General features: G+C 36.0%; 1 protein-coding gene across 19 annotated transcripts; it reads left to right on the top strand.

Annotated features, from left to right (window-relative positions):
* The first annotated feature begins 1,063 nt into the window (after positions 1–1,063).
* On the top strand, positions 1,064–13,214 carry LOC104890046 (hypothetical protein). Of its 19 annotated transcripts, none has more exons than XR_008969205.1 (14): positions 1,072–1,377; positions 1,473–1,570; positions 2,564–2,646; positions 2,807–2,933; positions 3,195–3,258; positions 3,484–3,581; positions 3,676–3,760; positions 4,302–4,422; positions 5,334–5,435; positions 5,611–5,675; positions 6,387–6,468; positions 7,191–7,254; positions 12,622–12,701; positions 12,802–12,862. XR_008969205.1 is itself a non-coding variant. In XM_019248844.2 (14 exons), the coding sequence occupies exons 1-14, from the start codon at positions 1,133–1,135 to the stop codon at positions 12,857–12,859; spliced, it is 1,428 nt and encodes a 475-aa protein (XP_019104389.1). In that variant the 5' UTR covers positions 1,072–1,132; the 3' UTR covers positions 12,860–13,214. The 19 variants fall into 19 exon arrangements, 17 of the variants coding, with proteins under 17 accessions (XP_048499704.1, XP_048499706.1, XP_048499716.1 ...); XM_019248844.2 differs by having other exon boundaries at positions 7,135–7,254; positions 12,802–13,214; XM_048643757.1 differs by having other exon boundaries at positions 7,144–7,254; positions 12,802–13,214.
* Positions 13,215–17,175: the final 3,961 nt, after the last annotated feature.

Raw genomic sequence — 17,175 nt, forward strand, 5'->3', positions numbered from 1 at the left:
AATTTTTCTAAATTGAATTGAATTAATGAAGTAAATTATCAGCTTAGACCGATTATTTTATTTTATATTATAAGTAATATATAGTCATGTACTCATGTTAGATTCGTCTCAATACATAGTTTTATAATATGATATTTTGTAAATTTTTACTTAGATGGAATAAGAGGTATTCAAGGTTAAAAAAAAATCTTGAAAATTGTGTAAAAAGAAGTATAACAAGTAAATATAGACAGATAGAATACTACACTATCCAACCTTTTTTTGTTGTTTCATTATGACTTTGCACATCACTCTATATGTCCCACGATGAATATAATAATTTGATTTTACACTCGCCAATATACAACATTCATTTTACATATCTTTTATTATTTATCGTTAAAAATATAAAAAGTTATATGTCGAGGCAAATTCATATATACTAGCATTTATATTTACGTACAAGTAAAACTTTATGGTCAAATTAGAGTTAATTACTTAATGCAAAAGTTAAATAATAGTGTATTTAATCTTATATTTGAGACAAAGAAAGTATTCATAATAATTTATTCATGCGTCAATTTGACCAATTAACTTCTATGAATATATAAAATCAATTGTTATATGCACTATTAGTATATTTAACCCCCTATCACACGGAATTTGAAAAGTAATAGTATAAAACAGGTGCACAATAAATTATTTTGAGTCGACGGTAACTTTTTACTCTAAATCGGTCATTTATATACAAGTGTTCCTTTTAAGGAAAATCATTTAAGGTAAAAACTTACCCATTAGCTACAACTCTTTTTAACTTAAAAGTCACCCATTTTATTGATTTTAAGTTATTACATACACTTCTCCAAAAATGAGCCCAGTCATATTTCTACGATCTTCTATGATTAAATAAGGCCCGTATCCCATCCAATTGGGCCAAGCTCGGACATATATAGCGCTAAATCAAATACATTTTATATGACCCATATTTTTTGTTGCTTTCAATAAAGCCCAACAAAAATAAAAAGATTAAAAATCGCCACGTCACCCACAAAATTGTAACAATCAAAGATAACTGAATCAACTTCCATCTTTTACACACGTCACTCAGTGCAGTTTATCATCTTCCATTTTTTTCAGTGAGGAGAGAGAAAATATGGCGGGAGGTTGTATGCTCCTACACTTCAAAACCTCATCATCGCCGCCATTAATGGCGGTTTCAAGCTCAGTAAAGGAGAGAGACATTTCAAAGCCGAAAATCGATTTCGCAGTTTCCGACGACAAAATTCGGAATTCTAGGGTTTTGATTTTGGGCGGGACTGGTAGAGTTGGTGGTTCTACTGCTGTCGCTCTTTCGGCACTTTCTCCTGATCTTCGCATCTTCATCGGCGGACGAAATCGGTACTATTTTTTTCTCGATGTGTTTTTTTTTTCTTTTTTTTTTTTGTGATTGGAGTTGGAGTTTTTGGATATTTGATGTTGATTTTGATTTGTAGGGTGAAAGGTGAGGCGATGGTGAAAAATCTTGGGGAGAAATCGGAGTTTGTCGAATTCGATATCGAAAATGTGAAAGCACTAGAAGCTGCTTTAGAAGGTGAAATTTTTGATTCTTTATAAGGTTGATTTTTGATTGTGAATGTCTCCAGAATTTATAGATTATGTGAATTGATCAATGAGGAATTCGTGGTATAAGTTTTATAAATTCGATATTGATAATGTGGAACAGTGGAAGCATTAGAAGCTGCTTTAGAAGGTGAATTTTGGACTCTTTGTAAGGTTGATTTTGATTGTGAATGTCTCCAGAATTTATAGTTTATGTGAATAATCAATGAGGAAATCCGTGGTATAATTTTGTGAAAATTCGATATTGATAATGTGGAAGCATTGGCAGCTGCTTTAGAAGGTGAATTTTGGACTCTTTGTAAGGATTTTGATTGTGAATGTCTCCAGAATTTATAGTTTATGTGAATTAATTAATGAGGAAATCCGTGGTATAATTTTGTAAAAATTCGATATTGATAATGTGGAAGCATGGGAAGCTGCTTTAGAAGGTGAATTTTGGACTCTTTGTAAGGTTTATTTTGATCAATTGATTGTGCATGTCTCCAGAATTTTATAGCTTATTTGAATTAATCAATGAGGAAATACATGGTATAATTTTGTGTTCAATATTGTAGAGAATTGTTTAATTTCAGTACTGACTACTGAGTTTTAACGCTGGTTGTCACTTACCACAAACCTCTTATATCCGGGATTTGGACCGGCACTGAGTGCGTACGAGGAGGCGGAGTTGATGAATCCAAACTCCCATAGCTTTGCATAAATGTAATTAAGAACCTAGCTAAGTTAAAGAGTCAGGAACTTTTATATGTTGTTGAATAGCTCGTTGACATTTCTAGCAAGTAATCCAATTTTGTTGACAAATGACAATTATGCCTCAAAAATTTATTGTCTTTGGTTTGATACTCTTATGATTAAGTCGTTGATAAACCGTGTTGTGTGTCTGTATAAATAGTTTACTCATTCTTTAGTTTGGTTGATCAGTAGTAAATTATAGATGTACTGAAATTTAGTGCCTCTTTTGCAGATGTAGATCTTGTAGTTCACACTGCAGGGCCTTTCCAGCAGACTGAAAAATGCCCTGTACTCGAAGCTGCTATTCGTACCAAGGTGAGATGAGGTAATCATCTAAGCACTATTTTAGACAAATTTTGTTGATGGATGATCTATTGTGATCCTTATTGTGCGCACCACATTTAAGAGTCAATACTAGTTTTGAGGTCCTTTTGGGATTTTTAATTTGATGCATACTTTGTGGATATTTTTGCAGACAGCATATATTGATGTTTGTGATGATACAAGATATTCAGTTCGTGCCAAATCTTTGTGTAAAGATGCTATGGCTGCTAATATTCCAGCTATTACAACTGCTGGGATTTACCCTGGAGTGAGCAATGGTTCTTATATTTGAACGATCCTTTTATATTCTGTTTTCCCTTGTCCTTTAACTCTCTTAACATTGCCAATGTGCAATACAGAAACTGCATTATAGAGTCAAGATTACCTTATTTTTTGTAAGGGATGTGATTAGTTGTGAAGATTCTAGAAATCTCTCATAGAAATACCAAACGAGCCTAATATTGGAAATAATTCCGTTTTCCGTTGTTTATATGCTGTTTGAATGAGAGTTTTGCTAACTCTGGAATCATTAATCACAGTGATGGCGGCAGAGCTTGTTCGTGCAGCAAAAGATGAAGGAAGGGGTGAACCTGAAAGGCTCAGGTGACTGTTTCTATTCTTGAATTTACTATTATGTGTTTTGTTAATCCATGATCAACCTTGAAACATGTGCTTCTTAGGTGTTTGCTTTCAATATTTGCAACTCTTGTCATATTTTGTGTGTATATGTTCGTCCGTCTCTCGGTTTGACTGTTGATTTTAATGCCTTTATGGAAGATGTGTTACATGAGTTCACTGGCTATTCTTTTTGTTGCATGTTGTCGTCAGATTCTCATACTATACAGCAGGAACTGGAGGTGCTGGTCCAACAATATTGTCTACAAGCTTTTTACTTTTAGGAGAAGAGGTTGTTGCCTACAGCAAAGGTTTTCTTTCTGATATCATGTTGCTTCTTGTTGTTTACTTGATTACCAGCATTTATCAAGTATTTCCTCTTATGATATCTTGTTATGGAAACAGGTGAAAAGGTCAAATTAAAGCCTTATAGTGGGATGCTAAATGTTGATTTTGGAAATGGGATCAGAAAGAGAGATGTATTTTTGCTGTAAGTTATCAAAGAGAAAATTATAGCTCAGTACTGCTTTATCACTGCATTGGGAATTGTGAATTTCATTCAATTGCTATTTGCCATAATGAGAAAGAGATACATTTCAGGATTCGTTTTGAACCATTTGTTTTCTGCTGTTAGAGATAAAAAATTTGCATCTTCTAAATGTCCTGTAAGACTGGAAGTGCTATAGTACCAACTAGTAATCTACGTCTCCAGGTCCAAAATTTAGCAGATGCATCTACAGTTCTTGAGTGTATTTACTATTTAGTTTGTGCTTCCTTTTTAAATGAACTCAATGGAGCTCGGTGCTTACCCTCATGAGTGCGGTATACTCATTTGCCTCCATGTGCTTAGAGCGTGAATCCTCTTGTCCTTATTTTGGACTGTGTAACTAGTTGAACTATGGAAAGATTATATCAAAGTTTCAGTTGTTTAATATTGTCAACTTGTCATCCCCGGCACCTGTTTAAAACATCTATCTAGTTTTTATTAGAGAAAGTTCCTCAAAATATAAACAACTGTAATTTTTCTCCAGGAATCTGCCAGAAGTAAGAAGTGCCCATGAAATTCTGAGGGTGCCAACTGTCAGTGCTAGATTCGGGACTGCACCCTTCTTTTGGAACTGGGGAATGGCCATAATGGCTAAACTCCCACAGGTATACTCCTCTGTCCTTTCCTGTCTTGGCTGTTGTGGACTGTGGCTCCATTGTTGGGCTAGTGGATATGACTAGACTTGTCAATGCTAATCAAATTGTAATCCGGCCGAATCCAACCCCCCAAAAGTGTGTTTTGACCAAAAGTTTGCCACCTGAACCCAATTGTACCTGAAGCAAAACTACCCGATTAATTTGGATCAAATCCGATCTGACCCAAAAACCATTACATTCATGTAATAATATCTGATTATGAGAACCTTCATGAGCAAGATACCTTCAGCTACTATTGTTAATATGTTTATTTTGACTTGTTATGTGAGACATGTATTTTTTTGATATTTTGATTTAGACCAGGTTGTATATATCACGTTCAGATATAAGAATGTAGGGGGGTCTTACAATCATTTGACCCGTTGAGCCAACCCGAACCTGAACGCGAAGGTTTTCCTTTGAACAAGCATTGCTCGACCCAAACGCAACCGAGATTATCTAACCAAGAATGACTCATTGGACAGGTCCTGAAAAACTTTCTGGATAACAATAATTATTGACTGTCTAACATGCCGAGATGCTCAAAGGAAAGAACCATAATTAGGAGATTTTTGGAGTAAGTTTTTTACAAAAAGGATTTGTGGTAAATGGACGTTTTAGTCGACTCCTTATTTTGGGTTGTTGTCATGGCATTGATAGATACCATGAGATGCTGCATCTTTATTTTTTTTTTGGTATTGATTATAGATTTTACGGCCATTTCTTAGCATTTTAGTAGTCATACATACTCTATTCAACAGTCAACCATGTAGGTATTTGATAAACAAAATTAAAAAGAAAGAGAAGACTTTGCATGTAGGTTGCTGCATCTGGTGACCAGATATCATATGTCCATGAACTCATGTGACTGGATTATGCAGGATTTTCTACGCAACAGAAAAAAAGTCCAGCAGTTGGTTGATTTGTTTGACCCTGTAGTTCGGGCAGTTGATGGTTTTGCTGGGGAGCGTGTCTCAATGAGGGTAAGGTGCTATAATCTGATTACTGTTATACAGCTGTAATACATGGAATAAATGTAATACGGCTGTAGCAATACTTTGATAAATTTGTCACAATCCCCTTGTATAGTTGATTAATGCTTTTCTCCAAGTTAGGTTAGGGGTATTTGCAAATTATATTTTTCACTTCTTTTGACAGGTTGATTTGGAATGTTCAGATGGGCGCAGTACGGTTGGTTTATTTACTCATAAGAGCTTATCTGTGTAAGTACCAGGCTTATGCTTTATAAATAGTCATGTTGTTTTATGGTAATAGCCAGCTCTTACCATCTTACTGTTCTGTCTTACTGGTTTGTGCTGTACTGCTTAGATCAAAGTTTGTGGCATAAACTAAATTGTTAAAGATGACCTTATTCCCACGAGCAGCATTTATCTTCAAAAATATCATATGGATTTTCGATGTCTCACTATCCCAGAATAAATGCTTACTGATAAATGTGGTAGGGTTTTTCGACATAAACAGACATGCAGAAGAAAAATAGAACTAGAGACGGAAATCACGGAATCATGGAATTTTTTTTGTTGAGACACATTTTATCAAGGGAAGTAGGAGTGTAGGACCCTAGTTTTATGATGATCTTAGTATTGATGCAGTGCTACCTGATGAAGATCAAGACAATGACATCTGTGCTTTAGCACTAGGAATCTTCTAGCCCTCAGCTTGTGCTGCTGTTTCAATATTTTCTTCTGCGAATAGTTGCAATATGGGTATATTGACTTATATAGAGAACAAATGTGAAGGGAAGACATGTTTAAGGTCCACCTCATCTTGTGCTGTTGCATTGAGATCATTTTCTCCGAATACTTGCAATATATGGTTATTGGCTTATATAGAGAACAATTGCCAGTCATATTGAAGGTCCACTAGACCTAAAATTATTTCTTCCACAATCAAGTCTCTTACTTTGTTCACAGATCAGTTGGAGTATCTACAGCCGCATTTGTCCTTGCAGTCCTAGAGGGTAGTACACAACGTGGAGTATGGTTTCCAGAAGAGGTAATACTTCAGAATCCTTTATTGTCTCATTTTTATCTTTTGTTAAATTAAACTTATCTGTACTTATCCAATACTATTAGAATGTTTTTTTTTTTTTTTTTTTTCCTGTAAGGTGTTAGAACTTATCAGGACTTGAAATTATTAGACGAGAATTATTATTTTAAGGTGAAAGGAACGCACCCTTAGAGAACTACAGTCCTATATCTTTACGCTTTTGTTTTTTTTGGAGAAATTGACATCAATCATTCCAACCTTCATTATTATTTCAAAACGATATTAGCTTTTAGTTATTTAGTAATGACCCCCAAAAAAACTCCTTTGGAAAAAAAGGCCTCTCTCTACCCGATAGGGCGATCTCCACCCTCTTCGGTGCTTCTCCGCCGCGGCGGACCTAGTTCCTTGGCAATGACTGAGGAACTCTCACAAGCCTGCTCTAAACTACGCTTAGATGAGGAGGAAGAAACAGTGTTGGATTTCGAACTTTTGAACCCTAATACTGACGATGATAAACTTGCCCTACTCCTCCTAGGGCGAATCTTGACTGAACGATCATATAATATAGAAGCTTTTAAGCGAACGATTACCACTGTATGGGCTCCTTCTAATGGTCTGGTTATTAGGGTTTTAAGCCCTAATCTTTATGCCTTTCAATTTTTTCATTGGAAGGACCTGAAGAAAGTTATGGACGGCCGTCCATGGTGTTTCGACAATATGTTAATCCTCCTGAAGGAAGCGGATGGGGAGGAACAACCAGATCGAGTCATCATCAACCTTTCGCCTTTTTGGGTACGTATTAAAAACCTTCCTTTTAGTTATCGTTCTGATGAAATTGTACGTACTCTGATTGGGAATATGGGTGATATCCTTGATATTGAGGAGGATGTTCTGGGAATTGGTCGTTATAGGAGGGTGCGGGTTATGATTGATGTTACAAAACCTCTTCGGAGATTTAGACGGATTAAGGATAAACATGGTAGGCAGATACAAATTGATTTTGCGTATGAACGGTTACCTTTTTTCTGTTTCGCATGTGGTATTATGGGGCACTCTGAAAGAGATTGCCAATTGGTTACTGAAGAAGATAAGCAGGAAGGATTGGGCTGGAGTTTGGGATTAAAAGCTACCCCTAGAAAAGGAAGAGCTAAGGAGATAGAGGAGGAGAAGAAGTTCAGTGTGAATAAGAAGTTGTTGTTTGTTGGCCAAGGTAATGGACAAGCAGATGGCGACAAGGGGAGGAATAATCTTGTTAATGAGTTGGAGCAGGTAGTTAGTATTGGGATGAGTGCATCACTGGAGCATGTTGTTGAAAGTGGGGACAGGGTCAATAATTGCTTGGTGACTCACGAGCAACAAAAGCAAAATGTTCCTACAGATTCCCCACCCATTATTAATGAGCCTGCAATATTAATTAAACCTCTTCCTCTAAAGGATAGTGTGCAGCAGGACCCCATCATTGAACAACCCTTTTTATTCTCGGCTTCCAAGGCAGTTAAAATTCATAAAAATGGTAGCAAAGGTCGTTCATGGAAACGTCAAGCTCGTTCATCAATGGATGAAAAAGGTGCAGTGTCTCTTATGGAAACAGATTTGCTGGAACTTAATAAACGCTCACATGAAGATATTATGGAGGAATGTTCTGTGGATGGTGTGACGAAGCGGTCAAAGTTGAGCCCCGTTCATATTAACTCTTCCATCTCGTTGGCGGAGGTTGGTGATGACCAACCCCGCCTGTCATTATGAATACTCTCTGCTGGAACTGCCGAGGGATGGGCAACCCTTGGTCAGTTCGTCAGCTCCGGAGATGGAGCAGCTCTTATGCCCCCGACATCATTTTTCTCTCAGAAACAATGCTAAAGAAGAAAGATGCGGAAATGTTGAAAGACAAAATTGGGTTTGTGAATAGTTTTGGAGTTTCAAGCCAAGGGCGAGCTGGTGGTTTATGCATATATTGGAAGGAGGATATTGATTTTTCTCTAGTCTCTTTCTCTCAACACCATATTTGTGGTGATGTGGGTAATGGTGATGGTAGATGGAGGTTTGTGGGGATTTATGGGTGGGCTAAGGAGGAGGAAAAGTTTCGCACTTGGGAGCTAATTCGTCACCTCTGCAATACATCGAGTGTTCCTATTCTCATAGGTGGGGACTTTAATGAAATCTTATGCTACGAAGAAAAGGAAGGAGGAGCTGATAGGGAGAGGCGTGAGATGGCCTCGTTTCGAGCTACGCTGGATGATTGTTTGCTTCGTGATTTGGGATATTCTGGTATGTGGTACACGTGGGAGAGGGGTTTAACTGCAGCAACATGTATTCGAGAGAGGCTGGACAGGTATGTTTGCACTTTAGATTGGCTTAACTTATTTCCTGATTGCATCGTTGAACATGGGCTTCGATATAAATCAGATCATGCACCCATTATCACTCGTCCACAGCCTGGTAGCACTCGACGGAAAAAACGACGTGGGTTCCGCTTTGAAACTTGCTGGTTACTTGATGATGGTTGTGAAAGAGTGGTTCAGCGTGCTTGGGAGGAGTCGATGGGTGATGGGTTACCTACACGTTTGTCGCAGCTAGCTAACAATTTAAGTTCTTGGAGTGCCATGCATTTCAATAACTTAGGGAAGCAAATTAAAAAAGTTGAGAAATCCCTTTCACTAGCCCAGCAACGTGTTATTTCTACTGAAAATAATGAAGAGTGTGCGGCGATTGAGAAGAAGTTAGATGATCTTCATGAGAAGAATGAAGCTTACTGGCACTTACGGTCTAGGGTGGCGGAAGTTAAGGATGGAGACAAAAATACACAGTATTTTCATCATAAGGCTTCGCAGAGAAGGAAACGAAATTATGTGAAGGGACTTCTTGATACAAGTGGAGTGTGGCACGACAAGGAGGAAGATATTGAACGCATTTTTGGCCATTATTTTAGCACTATATTTATGTCTTCTAACCCTTCTGACATGAATTTTCAGGATGTATTGAAATGTGTTACTCCTTGTGTTCCTGATGAATGTAATCAAGCTCTCCTTAAACCTTATTCTAAGGATGAGATTTATACAGCTTTGCAACAGATGCACCCCAGTAAAGCCCCTGGACCTGATGGTATGCATGCCATATTCTATCAACGATTTTGGCACATTATTGGTGATGATGTGACATCCTTTGTCTGTAGTATTCTCCATGGCTCCCCTTTCCCGCCTTGTTTAAACAAGACAAACATTGCTCTCATCCCGAAAGTCAAGGATCCGAAACTTGCTTCAGAATTTCGGCCTATTGCACTCTGCAATGTTCTCTATAAGCTGGTGTCAAAAGCTGTGGTTATGCGTTTGAAAAATTATCTGCCGAATATGGTTACAGAAAACCAAAGTGCTTTTGTCCCAGGGCGTCTCATCACAGATAATGCCCTCATTGCTCTGGAAATTTTTCATTCTATGAAGTACAGAAATAAAAGCAGAAGGGGTGTGGTGGCTATGAAACTGGACATGAGTAAGGCTTATGACAGAGTGGAGTGGGGTTTTCTTCGAAAAATGCTCTTAACCATGGGTTTTGACGGTAGGTGGGTGAACTTAATAATGAATTGTGTTTCCACTGTTTCTTATTCTTTCATCATTAATGGTGGTGTTTGTGGAGATGTTTTGCCTGCTAGAGGACTCAGACAAGGGGACCCTCTTTCCCCTTACTTATTCATCCTGATTGCAGATGTCTTTTCTAAGATGATTCAGCAGAGAGTGCAGGAGAAAGCACTTCATGGGGCTAGAGCAAGCCGCAGTGGCCCTGAAATCTCCCATCTTCTTTTTGCTGATGATAGCTTGTTGTTTACTAGAGCTACCCGACAGGAATGCACAGAAATAGTTGATATTCTCAACCTCTATGAGTTGGCATCTGGGCAGAAAATTAATTATGAAAAGTCGGAGGTATCTTTTAGTAAAGGAGTAAGCCAAGAGCAACAGGAAGCTCTTATGGGAATTCTTAAGATGCGCAGGGTGGATAAACATGACAAGTATCTTGGTATCCCTTCTATTGCGGGACGATCGAAAAAAGCAATTTTTGATTCGATTCTTGATAGAATTTGGAAGAAACTCCAAGGGTGGAAAGAAAAACTCTTATCTAGAGCAGGGAAAGAGGTGTTATTGAAGGCAGTGATACAAGCTATTCCGACCTATCTGATGGGGGTCTACAAGTTTCCAGGCTTAATCATTCAGAAAATTCATGCAGCTATGGCACGGTTTTGGTGGGGGAGTGAAAGTGGCAAGAGGAAAATGCATTGGAAGAACTGGGCGGATATGTGTACCTTGAAGTGTTTGGGAGGGATGGGCTTTAAGGATCTAGCGGTTTTTAATGATGCACTATTGGGACGTCAAGCTTGGCGGCTAATTCACCACCCTAATTCTCTCCTTGGGCGTGTGATGAAAGCTAAGTATTACAAAAACTGTGAATTTATTGACTCGTATCTTGGTCACTCTTGTAGTTTCTCATGGAAGAGTATTTGGAGTTCCAAGGCTTTGATTAAGGAAGGGTGTTTATGGCGCATTGGAGATGGAAAGGATGTGGACATATGGGGTATGCCGTGGGTTATGGATGATGAGGGGCGACATATTACGTCCGAGCCGAATGATTTGTATCCAAAGGTGAGCAGTTTAATTGATGAAAGTTGTATGGAGTGGAAGCTGGATATTATAGAAGAAGTGTTTAATGAGCGTGATATTAAGTGCATTATGACTATTCCCTTAACATATCCCGCCCCTAAAGATGTCATCACTTGGGGTTTCTCGAAGAATGGGCATTATTCAGTGAAAACAGCTTACATGTTGGGGAAAGGAGGTAATCTTGATAACTTTCATAGAGCTTGGGTTTTTATTTGGAGTTTGGACGTTAGCCCAAAAGTGCGTCACTTTCTTTGGCGAGTCTGCACCAATACACTTCCTGTTCGGAGTTTATTACATCATCGTCATCTCATGGAAGATGCAAGCTGCCCATGGGGCTGTGGATTGACCGAAACAACATCCCATGCCCTTTTTTGTTGCTCTCGGTGGGAGGAGGTTTGGCAGGAGAGTGGCTGTGTTGAGATGAGAGAAGCAGATGCGAATCGCTCTATGTGTGAGATCATTGAAAGCTGGGAACAGGTGGATGCCAAGATCAGGGTGAAAGGTGCTTATTTGTTATGGTGTATGTGGGGAGAGCGCAACAACAAGGTGTTCAATGGTAAGGAAACCCCAAACCAAGTTTTGTCGCAGAGAATTACAAGGTACGCGGAAGAACAAGGCAAATATGCGAAGGCTCTCTATGCTCGTCCATCTCGCGATGTCACTAGTAGCTCGAAGGTCTGGCGCTTGCCTCCTGCTGGGGTGCACAAGATGAATGTTGATGCTTCACTGGCGGAGGCTGGCTGGGTCGGATTTGGAGGTATAGTGCGAGACCACGAAGGCAGGGTGGTTCTTTCAGCAACTCGCAAAGTTCGCGCTAACTGGGCCCCTGAAGTTGCTGAAGCGAAGGCAGTGGAATGGGGCGTGCGGATGTGTAGGCGGTTTGGGCTTCACCACATCATCCTTGAGTCGGATTGTCAATCAATTATCGCTCGCCTTTCGAAGAATGCCATCTATCTGTCAGATCTAGATAATATATTATCTAATATTCTAGTCTCTTGCTCTAGTTTTTCTTCTCTTCATTGGTCTCATGTTAAACGAGACGGAAATTATGTGGCGCATCATTTAGCTAAACTCACTCCTTTTGGAGTTGAACAGATTTGGGAGAACCACTATCCTTCGGAGGTGGCTCCCTACGTTTTGATGGACAATTTGTCCCTTGAGTAATGCCACTTTTAATGTTTCCCCTCAAAAAAAAAAAAAAATAGTAATGACCCCCAAGCTACTGGGAGACATTTTTCAAAATAGAACATTTTCGAAGAAAATTTTAAGTGCTATTTTTTCGTTGTAGAAAACAGACAAGAAGACTTGATAAAGTCAAGAAAGTAACACTTCGGATAATTTGCAAAGGGCCCCTGAGGCCTAGACAACATAGTAATAGAAGTAATGAAAAATGGATTATTTTGAGAAAATGTGTGAAATTTGTTATCACCTATCTCACCTAATCACCTTACCTGTTGAACTTGCTGATTTCAACATGTTTCCATGCTATTAACCATGAATAATTTGTATATAGCCTGAAGGAATCGCAGTGGAAGCAAGGAATCTATTATTGGAGCGTGCTGCCCGTGGAACGATGAATTTTGTGATGAACAAGTACCGATTATAACTGACACTAATTTAGCTGTTTGGCTTTAATTCTAAAACTTGTCATCTTCTGCGAATTTATATGATCTTCATTTGCATGATTTTACAGGCCTCCTTGGATGGTGGAGACTAACCCAAAAGAGCTTGGTTTAGGCATATATGTCTGAGGAATGCTCAACTGAACTTGAGGTTTCAGCGGATTGTTTCACAACAAGGATACAAACTGACAATTTCGACGGAGCTTATCAGTTATTCCTCAAATTCATATGAAATTTCTGCACAATGAAAGCTCATTCTTGCGTCTGGAACTCTGGATCATGTGCTTCATTAACTCGGAAATGAATGGTAAGAACAGAGTGAAGGAAGTGAAGTGTTGCAAGTTGCAACCATTTCACAAAATCAAGGTCCTTTTATATAAGTTGAGATTCAAAGTTTGGTAAAATTTGTAAATGATTGAAGCGGCAAACATCCTCTTTTATATGTTTGTGAATTCAGAATATGTAAATGACTGTTTAGACAACATATACATAGTTGGCAACACAAGCTTAAAACGAACAAACTCTTTAAGACAATAACCGAAACACATAATCAGCTAAAAGCTCAAGCTCATCTAATAAGTTAACGAAAAACCTTTTATATATAAAACGGAATTCGGTTTTCAGATAAATTATTGCAAGTAAGTCTATATAAGATTTCACGTGTTTATAGTACAATATTATTTTCTTGTTGATTTACTTATTTGTAGGATCTTAAATACGCACCTAAATTAAACGAAAAAAGCTCTACCTAAATTAAAATTATCTTTAATATATATTATGGATATGATACAAAGGATTAGCCGTTGAACATGGTTGATTAATTGCTTTAGCAAACATCTCATGTTGTAAACAAGTAGTATTGACATACTATGGCATTGTCATGTCAAGCTCGACATTGCGAATGAAGTTTATCTAAATAGTATTTGGCCATAGCAACTGGGAGGAGCCAAGTGGCGAAAAGATTTGGCTAAGCTAAAAGTCTAAAAGTTGGGTCCACTGCATATGGCAACATATAGGTGGTTGACAAGTACATGTCCATATAATCCTACTAAACAATCATATAGATTCATAATGCCATAATGGCCCAGAGACAGCAAATAGGGAAACCCCTCAAAAGAAGCATATATGCTGTTTTCCTTTATTCAATATATAGCTTATTATAAAAATAGATAGAAATACAGTCATGTGAGATATCGTTAGATCCGTCTCGATATATACTTTTAAAGTATCAATTTTTTTAAAATTTTTAAATATTTAGAATTAAAAATATTGACTGTTAAAGTTATGCATATGCAAACGAGCTCATAAAAGTGTGTCTAGTATTTTGAAATAGAGGAAATATATATATGTATATACTGATGCAATATAATGAAGGTACATATAATTTATACTCTCCAAAGATCTCTATATATTTTTTGATAATTTTTTATGTATATTTTTTACTACTAAGAAAAGCTAAACTTTTAACATTATGTATTAACATGAATCCAACATGATCACATATAATAATATTCATTCTAAATTTTGATGGTATAAATAATGCATGACAAGATCTTATAGAATTAGAGTTAGTATATTGTGAACTTTTTTAAAAAAAAATTGATATATTAAGATCTTAGAATTATTTTGTCCTGTGTCTTATAAAAATAGCTTGATAAGTGGACAATTAACAATTTAATACTCAAAAAAGTATTTTAATATGTTCTTATGGTTGAAATCCACATGGATTCAACTTAATAGGAATGATTCTAATCATATTCTCTAATTAGTGTTAATATAGACAACATTATCCATGTAAGTTTGTGTTTAACTTCCAATCACAAGTTTTTCTCTCTCCTTAATTATTGACTTATTTGCGGTTCTTCTTACAAGTTTGTATGCTCACTCCAACCTTTTGATTTCAAATTAATAAAATTGAACTTTGGACTTTTCGCAGTTCGCTTACATCCCTATCAATACTATAAATTCAATTTTATTAATTTTTTTTATGTCAAAAAAAATTAATAAAATTGAATTTATAATACATCTGTATATGAGTATTTTTTAGTTTTTTTTTACAGGGAGAAAAAAATATCATTGATAATAAGACATGTAACACATAGAATTATAATTAAGAATTGAAATAAAAATTTAGCAAATCACAAGAACTTTCACCATTAATAGAATCGATTAATTTTAAGCATACTCGAGCGCAACTTCAACTCCACTGCTTCAAGCTTGATACGAGCAGTGTATTTCGATGTCTTTGCATCTTTTTAAGTGGAGACCTTCACAATTTAATTTTGTGATATAATTATTGTTCCCAGTGACAAATTAATGAAAAAAAGTAAACACTCACGGATTCAAATCATCTTCCAAATTATTAAGTCAATGAATAAATTCTCACAAATGGACGAAATAAAACAAAAGAAAGTAGTAAAGAAAATAGTAACCCTCAAAACTAAGAAAAATGTTCGATAATAGTCTAATTTCCAAAGAAATTATACTCTTTCCGACCTAAGAGACCAAGAAAAATAAAAATCCTAGAAAGAGAATTAGAGAGGGAGAGAGGAGATAATCTTTTAGTTGCCATTATGTAGTTACAAGTTTAATGCATTATTTCACAATATTAATATCATGAAAAAATTAAAGACTTGTAATAATAGCCTTCTCGTTTCAATTGTGATAAGCACTAAAATATAGCGCGTATACGGATATTAATTACTCCTTCATTTTCTTTTGTTGTCCCTATATAGATTCGGAGGAAGAAATCAATGCAACCAAGTAAGTGTTGGCCCAATGGTGATGGGGACTGACTTTGGTAGGACGGACCCGTGTTCGAATCCCCGCAACACCCTTGGGAGAGGAATGGAACCTAACCACCCCGAACTTGGCCTCGATCCAGATGTAGCCCGAAGGGTGACCGGGTGCAAACACAAAAAAAAGGGAAAGATTCTACTATTTTAATGAAATAAAATAAAATATATTAAAAGCAAAGATTATAGCCTTGTGAGTTAATATATTGGAGTATTCCAATAGAAAATACAATAACAACAAAAGAAAACAGATGGAGTAACTTAGTTAAAAGTATTAATTACTATAGCTTATCCTTAAAAATTAAATTTACCATTTTATTTTTTTAAGCATACTTGATTTTTTTGTCTAGTGAACATTATAAATTTGTAATATGGTATAATTTCTCTTTGTATCCCCCACCCATGAGATAGTCTTAATATATATTCTTTATATATGATGCTTTACAATCTATATTGTTTGGCATCTTTCAATCTCATTGGATCTGGCTAATCATTGATGTTAGTTGTCCAAACACATCTACTTTGACACCTCCATCTGTGTCTTTAAATCTTTTTATTCAAAGAGAAGAATACGACGAAAACATATATAGAACATATACTCATAAGTCACAATTTAGAAGTCATAAAGAGTAGAAAAAATAAATTTTGATATTTTGCAAAAAGAAAAAGGTTGTTCTTATATCATATCTAGTCATCTAGATTAGAAAAAAATCATTTTATTATTGTATAATATCCTATTGAACTTTTTTTCCTCCCTTACAAGGCAAATTTTATTTATTGTTGTTTAAAAGTAATCAATATTATCCAACTTTAAAGATATAAAAATTTCACTAAAATATATTTTTGACAATAAATGGATTAGCCGTTCTTACACTCCGTTAATTTTTAGGAAAATGATATACATAGCCGGATAGCCCTTAGGGCGATGTATAAGAAGCTTAAAATAGAAATAAAAATTTGAATCAAGCATTTACTACCTTAAATGATGTGAAATTTTGTTATGAATTCATAAACTGTTTCCATTTTAAGAAATGTATTTAATGCTTATATGTAGCCCTAAGGGCTACATATAACATTACCCTAATTTTTATTTTATTTTATTTTGTTAAGGATTGTTGAAAAGAAGACTTATCCTTGACCAACTCAAAAACTATGATAATATTTCCAAAACGTACATTTTAAAGTAATATAAGCAATGTATCAATTATGTATAATAATTATTTTAGAAGATTTTAACTTTAATTACACATTACTCTTAGATTATACTCCTACTAATAAAGATTGTGAAAAATATGTATCTAGATACATATTTAAATAGTTCACAACATTTGCGGATTCTTTTTTTGGAATCAATCACGTATTCTTTTTCTATTTTTTATTTTATTTTATGCTATGCACCCGGCCTATAGCATAGATGTTCCAAATATCAATTCATAATTTTGGTCAATAAAAGGTCAAAAGAAATCTATGCTACTATGGATATAATAAATAAAAACTTATTAAAGACGTTTTTTTTCCTCCTAAAATCACCTCCTATAACATATTTACAAAGTTTTGTGTAATACTAATTGCTTTTTAACTCTAAACATAGGTCTTATATATAGAACCTTAATTAAATTGCATTAGCAAGGTGACTTCTTTGATATTTAG

The sequence above is a fragment of the Beta vulgaris genome, chromosome 4 (genome assembly GCF_026745355.1).
Source record: "Beta vulgaris subsp. vulgaris cultivar EL10 chromosome 4, EL10.2, whole genome shotgun sequence".
Classification (NCBI taxonomy): domain Eukaryota; kingdom Viridiplantae; phylum Streptophyta; class Magnoliopsida; order Caryophyllales; family Amaranthaceae; genus Beta; species Beta vulgaris.